At 39.7% G+C, this 10,514-nt stretch overlaps 1 protein-coding gene across 1 annotated transcript; it reads left to right on the top strand.

Annotated features, from left to right (window-relative positions):
• Positions 1–1,164: 1,164 nt before the first annotated feature.
• Positions 1,165–8,222, top strand: LOC131220806 (NAC domain-containing protein 21/22-like). The gene is made up of 3 exons (XM_058215656.1): positions 1,165–1,405; positions 3,788–4,065; positions 7,506–8,222. Exons 1-3 carry the CDS (start codon positions 1,219–1,221, stop codon positions 7,974–7,976), a joined length of 936 nt encoding a protein of 311 aa, XP_058071639.1. The 5' UTR covers positions 1,165–1,218; the 3' UTR covers positions 7,977–8,222.
• The last annotated feature ends 2,292 nt before the right edge of the window (positions 8,223–10,514 follow it).

The raw sequence follows: 10,514 nt of genomic DNA, 5'->3' as shown, positions 1-10,514 counted from the left end.
ATCATAAAGAAGCCATTTCCCCTTAAACGATCCTTCACTAACAATCCTAACCTTTGATTTGTGGAGTTGAATGAGAACCATTGAAAGTTTCCTTTTCGTTGTTTTTAATTCATGTACAAATCGTGATGGTTATAATAACCTGTTCATTGTTAATTTCTTGAGGTGGCCTCTATAGAATAGAATCCACAACATGGATGGTTCTGATGGTGGAACCACTTTGCATGTAGGCCCAGAGAGCTGTGACATATGCTAGATAGTTAGTTGCAACGGAGGGAAAATAGCTCTTTATGCTCCGATAAAGTGCCTAATTTTAGTGGAATCTTTCTCACTATCCCTCTTGGGAAGGGTAACACCTTAGTGGGTGTTACTTACCCCAACCGTGTGGGGCCCACCTTGATATATTTAATGTATATCCACGCCGTACATCTGCCTTTTGCATCTCATTTTGTGATGAGATCCCAAACTTTAAGAAGATCCAAATCTCAGGTGGACCATACCACTGGAAACAGTGATGAATGAATGATAAAAACTTTTTTATGGCCCACAAAAGTTTTGGATCAATCTGATCTTTGTCATTTACCTTCAACCATCTCTTATTGACATTATCAACAGGTTGGATGGAAAATAAATATTATGAAAACATTATGATGGGCCCTTTGGAATTTTTAATGGTGAGGTACTGAATCACCACATTTTCCTCTGGTGTGGTCCAACTGAGATTTTTATCTCATTAATCCTTTTGATTATGTCATTAAATGGTCTGGAGAAACGAATGGACGGCGTGGATATACAATACATCATCAAGGTGGGCCCCATGGTTAGGATAACACCCATTAAGGTATTACCCAGGTAAGACCTAATCCGTTATTTTCTTTCTCAGCTTTCTAAGCTGGATAGGTTGTTAGAAACCTAAACCATTTGGATTATAGATTTCATATTTGTATGATAGTATGATTGGGTGGGGTTATTCATATAAAAAGCAACTTCATTTGGGGCGTGTGGATTTTATTCAATTCCAAATATTCTAATTGGGTTCCCTTCTTTTGACTTCTGCTTTTTTATATACACCATTCCAGTCTTTATTTATACCCTATCTCCCCCCATCGTTAGATTTCTCATTAGTTTCTCTCTCTCTCTCTCTCTCTCTCTCTCTCTCTCTCTCTCTCTCTCTCTCTCTCTCTCTCTCTCCATCTGGGTTTTGATCTCTCTCTATCTCTCATGAGTTTCCTAAGCTTTGTGGAGGCGAAATTGCCTCCAGGATTTAGGTTCCATCCAAGGGATGAAGAGCTTGTATGTGACTACTTAGTGAAAAAGGTCACCGGCAAAGGCAGCAGCAATCCTAGTTCTTATGACCCAGTACTCATTGAAGTCGACTTGAACAAGATTGAGCCATGGGATCTTCCAGGTCAGTTCACCTCTCTCTCTCTCTCTCTCTCTCTCTCTCTCTCTCTCTCTCTCTCTCTCTCTCTCTCTCTCTCTCCCCTAACTGATCTTTAAAAATTTGGGTTTTATCTCTTTCTCACCACCCATTTCTCTCTTCCCCCCATTTATCTTTAAAAACCAAATCTTCATTTGGGTTCTCTCTCTCTCTCTCTCTCTCTCTCTCTCTCTCTCTCTCTCTCTCCTCGATCTTTAAAAACCCAATCTTCATTTGGGTTTTATCCCTTTCTCACCACCCATTTCTCTCTTCCCCCATTTGTCTTTAGAAATCAAATCTTCATTTGGGCTCTCTCTCTCTCTGCCTTATCCTTAGAGGCCTTACCTTCATTTGCGCTCTCTTCCCTCATCTATTGGTGGGTGGTTAAGATTGTTCGGTGAGAAATGATCCAGTGCTCTACGGAGCATTTTAAGCTATAGTACTCCTAATTGCATCATGAACCTTCGACAGTCCAATCATTGATCCAGATTGTCCAGCGATTACAATGCTAAGATCAGATTTTTTTTTTATTTTTTTAATTTTTATTACGAGTCAAATCTACCACATCCACGTGTTCAAAATGTTGATTAACCATAGCCGTCTATTCTTTTATGTTACAGATGTAATGGAATCGGTTTTATTTTTACATGATAGCCCAATAAAGAGGGAAGTGGAAGTGAATTCGCTTGTAGCAGGATCTGTGGGGCCCACCATGATGTATGTGTTTTATATCCACAGCGTCCATCCGTTTGCCAGCTCCTTTAGGCATGAGCCCAAAAATGAGTCGGATCCAAAGCTCAAGTGAACCACACCACAGGAAATAGTGAGGATAACGACGGCCACCGTTTAAACCTTCCAAGGGCCCGCCGTGATGTTTATTCGTCATCCAACCTGTTCATAAGGTCATACAGACAGACGTTTATGAAGGGAAGACACAAATATCAGCTTAGATCCAAAAATTTTGTGGCCCGAGAAGTTTTTAATGGTGGGCGTTCAATAACCACTCTTTCTTGTGGTGTGGTCCACTTGAGGATTGGATATGCTTCATTTTTTGGGCTCATGCTCTGAAATAATCTGTTAAGACGGATGGACGGCGTGGATAAAACACATACATCACGGTGGCCCCCACAGAGCCTGCAACTACGGAGGGTCACCAGGCAATCCGCTCCTAGAAATGAATTTTGTGCTTTTCGCATTGCGACATAGTCAAATCTGCCACATCCACGTGTACGGTGTAGGACAGATGTGGACATCACCTCCACCGGGTGAGGGGCCCACTTTGAACGTGCTTGTCAATTAATCACGTGTGGACACGTGTAATTGATTACATAAACAGTTAACCATTTATTCCTAACCATCCATTTCTCCCATACACGTGGCCCACCTGATGAATAGACCGTTCAAAGATCGGATGCCTTCTGATGGTTAGATCGGATGCAACCATAGAATATTTATTGCTGGTGGGCCACACTCATCAACGTCAAGCCATGTCACCACAGTGAGGTTAGCTGTTAGGAGCCAGATACTGGCACTAATAAAGTTGTAGATGGCCCACCTTCCAACTCCCACAACTACAACCACGTGATTGGCGCTCAACAAGCATTTTTCTTTCTTTTTTATTTTTTCTTAATAACGAGTGATATGGACCGTTCAAAGAGTAGACCAGACCATATACACTCCATCATACAAACATCTCTCACCTACAGATGATCCTAACCATTCAAAAAATAGCCATCTCCAAACAAAAACTTTCCAACGGTTCACATCTATGTCTACAGTTCGGATGTTTAAAATGATCAGAAAGTCGAGTTCTTTCTACTGTGGCCTAGAAATTGTGAGGCCTACCACTTGAACGGTTCGGATAGCCCGTTTATGTATCTCGATTACATTGATACAATTTCAATTGGTGCTCCACTGATTTTTTAACTGAGGTTTATATTATTTGATATTCTGGCAGAGTATGACTGTCATACATTTAGTATAAAAATAAAAAAAATATAAAAATAAAATCTAACTGTCATACCTTTGATTCATGGAACCTTGTTTGCTGAAGCAGGACAATTGGATATTCTCATTTTTAACCGTTCAATTAATGTCCACTAGTCCTATGATTCATGATACATCTAATCCAAGACCCGTAATTTGGGCAGCTTAATTTGAATAATCGAATGCCACATAAGCAATTCCTAAGTAATTTTTAAGTACTTGTGTATCTTCCATCACACTCTGCCAGAGTATTAAAGTTTTCTATATGAAAAAAACCCCTCAAAGATGAATATATTCCATTTTCACCCTTGCAAGTTTAGAACGTTAATCACCCCATGAAATGGACCATATATCAGTGACTAATGCTACTCTTATGTGGGTCAGATATTGCTTGTGTGGGTGGCAAGGAATGGTATTTCTTCAGTCTCCGGGACCGGAAATACGCGACCGGACTGCGTACTAACCGTGCGACGGTGTCCGGCTACTGGAAGGCGACCGGAAAAGATCGACCGGTGATCGACGTCCGGACTGGGGCGATTGTCGGCATGCGAAAAACCCTAGTGTTCTATCAAGGAAGAGCTCCAAAAGGGAAGAAAACTGAGTGGGTCATGCATGAATTCAGGCTCGAGGGACCCTCTGATGCATCCAAAATTCCATTGAAGGTATGTTTGTTTCATGTGTCTTCATAAAAATGATAATTTGGATTTATTTTTTTATAATTTCTTTAGAAGATATATGATGTTTACATAGTGTGGCCCACCTGATGATTGTATTGGCCTGATTTTTGGGCCTACAGATCTTCGTGTGGCCCACCTGATGATTAGATTGGGCCCCATGAAAGCAAAGTGCCATGTAATTGACTGCATATGATCATTCCCACAGTTTTAATCATGCTTATGATGATCTGAACCGTTCATTAATCGGTGAAAACCATGAACGTGCCATCTAGTAAAATTTACATGAGCCGGACACCCATTTGATGATATTCGTTCGAAACTTTTTGCATGGTTAGGATTGTTTGATCTTGTGACTTTGATCGGTGGTCCATTTATGAAGCCTTTTGATGAATGAATGGTCATTAAAAACTTGCAACGTGTGTAGTATAAAGCCGGAGTACAGAATGGATGGACTAGATCTTCTCCTATAAAGGCGGCTAATAAGCCCACACGTTTGTACCAGGCATGCTATCTACATTCACCACATGTATAATCTTGGCAGACACGTGCAATATCCAAGCCATCCATCAGGTGGATCCAACCGAGTAGATGCTAACACATAAAAAATAAAGCCGATCCATTACGTATGTGGGCCACGATAAAAACTTTGGCCAAGTTTTTAGCAGCATACATTTGTTCCATTGATTTTGGGCCCACCTAACTTGTGGACCGGTCTGGATCTTGGGCTAGGGCATCTACACGGTGGTGGACCCTCTGATGAATGGATTGGATCTAGTTCATGTATGACACGTGCCTGATTGTCAGGCCGTTACATGGAACATCTCGTATGGTTTGTTTGGCCCTTTTCATACTTAGAAATTTGCAGACGTTTGCTAAAACGATTAGGTTTATAGGAATGATTTGACACGAAACACAAGTACATGATTGGTGATGTGATGTGGGGCCCATCTACTTCAGTATTTTGTAGGTTGTGGCGTTGTGGGGCCAACGTTTCATCCCCAGCTGATCAAAGTTAGGTGGGTCACGAGGTTCATGCACAACGGTCTACCTTTTTGCATGTTCCACGCGGTATCATGACATCGCTCCATTACTTCTAAGATAGGCGAGCATATTACATATACATGTGTGTGTGTGTGAGAGAGAGAGAGAGAGAGAGAGAGAGAGGGGGGGGGGGGGGGGAGGGGGATGTGCCCCAACGCACGTGCTTACCTTTACCTTTTTACACGTGTCATGAGCATCTAATCCAAACAGTCTATGTGTGATGTGGAATCCCATAAAACTCTAGGGTAAAAATTTTCGCCCATACCATAGCAAAGAGAAATGCAAATTAAAAATTAAACCCAAAGGGTTTCATGAGGCACTGCTTTATGTGGAATGTTCATATTTTGAAGTCACATCATGTATGATGAGCTCTCTGCAAACTAGTGCCCAACTGAGCATTGGGATATATATAAATTTATGCTAACCTGTGCACCTTCTTATGTGAGCACCCATTCACACTTTTGCACACGTGTCTTAGGCATAAAATCTGAATGGTCAACATGATGTGGTATCTCTTGAAACCACGCAAGCTCAACTTTTAGTCTATATAAAACTCTGATGGGCTATGGCAAATGGAAACAGTTTTCTCCTTTGATTTGTATTTCTCTTCACTATGGGCTACTAGAATTTTATGTTAGACTGAAAGTTAGCCTTATAATTGGGTTTGAAGGGATGTCTCATCATGTGGACTATTCAGCTTTTGTGCCCATGACATGTGTGCAAAGGTGCGCTCAGGTGCTAATGTAAGGTGTGTAGGTGAGCATTTCTCTCTCTCTCTCTCTCTCTCTCTAGAGAGAGAGAGAGAGAATCTATTCTCATGGGAAATTTTGTGCTTAAAGTGAAAACCCTCATTCCCTCTTACTTTGCTATGGTACACTAAATTTTTGAATGAGCAAAAATGTTAGCTTAAGAAGTTTTATGAGGTGACTCATCTAATGAACTGTTTAGATTTTGTGCCCGCATCCTGTGGCAAAAGTTCTCATAAAATTTTTTTGAGAACTAACCTTTAGGAATACATACACACACTAAAAATGGCTAATGTGGTATACACTGATCTCCAACCATAGGTGCACTCATGGATGATGGGAGATTGGTGTACACCTTGTGAAAACTGTGTCCACAAGGGTTTTTTTTTTTTTTTTTTTTTTTAATAAAAAAGAGGAACCATGGAATGTGAGTTTTCAATTATAACAAGTGGGGCCCATGGTTTGGTCACCTAAACCATTAGCTTGTTGCTTTCCACTGGGAATGGATAAATTCCCAATAAATCTCTTACAGAATGACTAAGGCCACACATTGATACGCTGGCTTGTGATGTTGATGCGTAGGCACTAAAAAATCATACAGTGGCCCACGATAATTCCAATTAAACTATCCAAATTTTGAACCCATAGTCATCATCCAAAAGTCAGTTAGTTGATTAGTCCTAATTTTCATTGGTGAAGCCTATTTCCAAAAATAATCAAACAGTTGTCCACTTCTCATTTCAACCATTCACTAAATGTCCACCAATCAGCTAGTTAGGTTACCAAATTAGTGAAATTTTCAGTTTATAGTCCATGCAAACTAGGTGTTACCATTTGCAAGGTTTAGCTTGAGTAACTTATATGCCATGATATAAAATATAAAAATTTCCTCGCAGCTGGGTATCAGCTGTTACACTTTGCTAGAGTATTGAAGTATTTTATCATTTTAGTTTATTGTAATTAAGTATTAGAGATCTTGATTATTGGTTTATCAGGATTTTTTTTTTAAAATGGCCACTTCAGTAAACACATAAAAATGTGTTCATCTCATTTTAGTTAACATTAATTATATATCGTTTCCAGGTGAATATAAACTCACTATGCATTAAAGATCAAGATCTCTGATATGTTAACTTAAATGAGTTGAACTTATTTTTAGATGTATGCCAAATAAAACTTTAGGGTTTCTTTAGTTTACCAAATTTAATAAAATAATATGAATTTTTTTAGACCAAATTAGACTAATTAATTATGAAATTATCCTCATTTAAAATAATAATAATAATAATAATTTTTAAGGTTTGAAAAATAGAGAGAATAACTGAGGTTAGGGTTTAGAAAACCCTAACTCTAATACCATATTAATTTAATAAATTAGGGTTTTCCCCTCGCTCTCCTCTACCATTTGCGGTAAAAATAATGATGAAATTGTTTGGTAGTTTGAATGACCACAAGCTATAGTGCACACTACTCATTCTAACACATTATTTCTAATTCATAATTATAATTAATTAAAATGAGATGAATTCTTTTCAAATAGCACTTAAACATGCCCACCTTGAGGGTGCAAATGTCAACTCTCATTTTAAATGATTTTTATTATTTATTTATTTATTTGTTTATTTGAATGATGAACAGGAGGATTGGGTCTTATGTAGAGTGTTCTACAAGAGTAGAGGAATATCTGCCAAACCAAGCCAAGAAAACTCCTATGATGACACAAGCTCCTCATCTCTCCCACCTTTGTTGGACTCTTTCCTTGCTTTTGACCAAACCCCATTAAATCTAGAGGGTTTTGAGCAAGTGCCCTGCTTCTCCAATCTTTCCCAAAACACTACTTCCCAAACCATACCCCAAATCATGCCCCATCTACCACTTCTTGAACCCAACATGTCTACCATGAGCCTGGCCCACCTAGTGACCCCACCAGATATAGCCACCCTCTTCAACCCTCTTCAATGTGAAAAAAAGGTCATAAAAGCAGTTTTGGACCACTTCACCAAGATAGAAAGCAACCAAAAGATGATGATGGTGTCTCCAGGTTATGAGGAAGGAATCACTGAGAGCTATTTTCCTGAATTGGGTATACCCACCATGTGGGACCATTGATGATTTTCATGTGGTTTGGGACACTTGGGAAGGGTATTTTAGTCATTTGGATTTGGAAAATTTGTACATATATGTGTTACCTACCTTTGCCACCATTAAACACTTTTTCCCTCCATGGGCAAGTTCATATCACTAGAACATGTGGTATTTGAATTATTGATGTGTGGGGCCCAGGGGTAAATCGGTCTTTTGTTCTCAATTATGTATTAGCCATTGGATCAAAATACATGGATTAAGTGGCCAAAATTGACTTCTTTGGATGTCTAATAGAGGTGTGGTGGCCCACCGGACACATGTCGTTTTTTTTTTTTTTTTGTATTCTTGACTTCAATCAATCATGGGGATTTCTGATTAATTAACAATTGGATTTTGTAGATATTGCCTGATCGTTTGTGGGCCCCACTAATTCGCTTCTCCATTTGAAAATGGTCCCCCTAAGGTTATATACATCACCTCAATAGTATATAAAAATAACGAGATATGATTCATTGATCTCAAAAGGGCTATAACTTTATAGTGTTGGGTATTGCATATGAACATTTGGACTAGGGGTGTGCACCCAGTCGAACCGAGTCCAGTTGATCTCAGCTTGGCCACTAGTTGACTCTAGCTCGAACTCAACTCGGCTCAGTCCTTGATTCTAGCTGGCTAGCTCAGCTCGGTTCAGTCAACAGCTTGGGCAGTTCGAGCCGAAATCAAGCCTCCGCGGCATTTTCACAAACATATGTTGGGTATGTAAAACAACCATAGCTGTTTACAAGTATTTCATCAGACACCTTTTAGACAACATCAAGATCAAGAAAAAATGGTATTTGTTTCATATATATACCTTCATTGCCATTAGCCGACACTTCGTTAAGTCATTTCCTCAAACACTTGGTGAGTAATGTCAATATTAAATTAATTGAGTCACCGAACTAGTTCAATTTGAGTTGGGTTTCGATCCGAGTCGAGTTGAGATCGGGCAAGCTCAAACTCGATTTGAAATTTTTTTGAGCTCAAAAAATCAGCTCAACTCGGCTCGAACTCAGCTTCGAACCAAGTCGAATCGAGCTTTTTTGAGTCTGAGTCGAGCAAGCTAACCGAGCTAACTCGGTTCGTATACACCCATAATTTGGACGGTCAGATCAGTCCATCTGGACCATCAATTCGGTTCAGCAGGCTCCTAGTTAGCCAGCAAGAAAATCCACACCAATTGGACATTTTCTAACCGTTTGATTGATATTATAGAAATCTGACGTTCAAGATCATTTATAGAAAAACACGTCCAACAACTGATGCACGCTCTCATCGATTCAGACCATCTGAGTACCGGTCCACGTCTTAGATGTAGCATAAACAAATAAAAGAAAGCACCAAATGGATGATCCTAACCGTCCCTTTCAGTGCACTTTGTCTCAGGCCTCTTCTTATGTGTTTATAACCGTCCAAATCAAAGGTCATTCTTGGGATGTTTACGTACGGTCATTCAATCAGTCCAAAGTTGGAGCTAGAGCTTATCGAACAGTTATCTTATTCTTTGGACGGTCCACGTCGATGGAATATTCCAGAATTAAGCCAGCAAGTAAAATCCACACCAATTGGACATTTTCTAATCGTTGGATTGATATTACAGAAATCTGACGTTCAAGATTATTTATTAAAAAAAAAAAAAACGTCCAACAACTGATGCACGCTCTCATCGACTCAGACCATCTGATTAGTGATCCACCTCTTAGATAGTTAGATGTAGCATAAGCCAATAAAAGAAAGCATCAAATGGATGATCATAGCCGTCCCTTTCAGTAGAGTTTGTCTTAGGCATCTTCTTACGTGTTTATAACCGTCCAAATCAAAGGGCATTATTAGGATGTTTACAGCCATCCAATCAGTCCAAAGTTGGAGCTAGAGTCTCATTCATTGAACGGTCCACATCTGGAATATTCCGGAATTATGTCATGGTAAGGATAAGCTAGGAAACCCATCACATGTACGAAACAAATGCATACACGTAAGCATGCACTGATTGACGGTCCACATGTATTCCCATATTTGTCTTGACAAGATAAGCACGTTAACATGCATTCTCAGAGTAGGAAAATCCAGTACATACAGCATGCACACATATATCATTCAGGCATGCATGTGGAAACCCATACATATAGCATGCACATACATCCCTGTATGCATGCATTCAGGCATGCATTTGGAAACCCAAACACATTTATGGATGGAGCTTCTCATGAAGTCGAGTTCTGTGGCCCCACTGTAATGTATATCTGAAATCCAAACCATCGAATTGATGCACCCTTCCATGATGGACTGTGTGCCAAAAAATCAGGCTAATCCATACTTTAGGTGGGCCACACCATAGACAACAGTTGAGAGTGGATGACCACCCATTGAAACTTTTCTGATTGTTTACAGGGCCCATGAAGATGTGGTTCAGATATCTAACCCACCCATTGTGTGTGTCCTACTTGAATGAGGGGTCACACCAAATTTTAGGCCATTTCAATACTTAGGTAGGCCACACTAAGTGATTTTAGATGTTTGAAG

The sequence above is a fragment of the Magnolia sinica genome, chromosome 12 (assembly GCF_029962835.1).
Source record: "Magnolia sinica isolate HGM2019 chromosome 12, MsV1, whole genome shotgun sequence".
Taxonomy (NCBI): Eukaryota; Viridiplantae; Streptophyta; class Magnoliopsida; order Magnoliales; family Magnoliaceae; genus Magnolia; species Magnolia sinica.
This window is presented reverse-complemented; position numbering and strand designations above follow the sequence as displayed.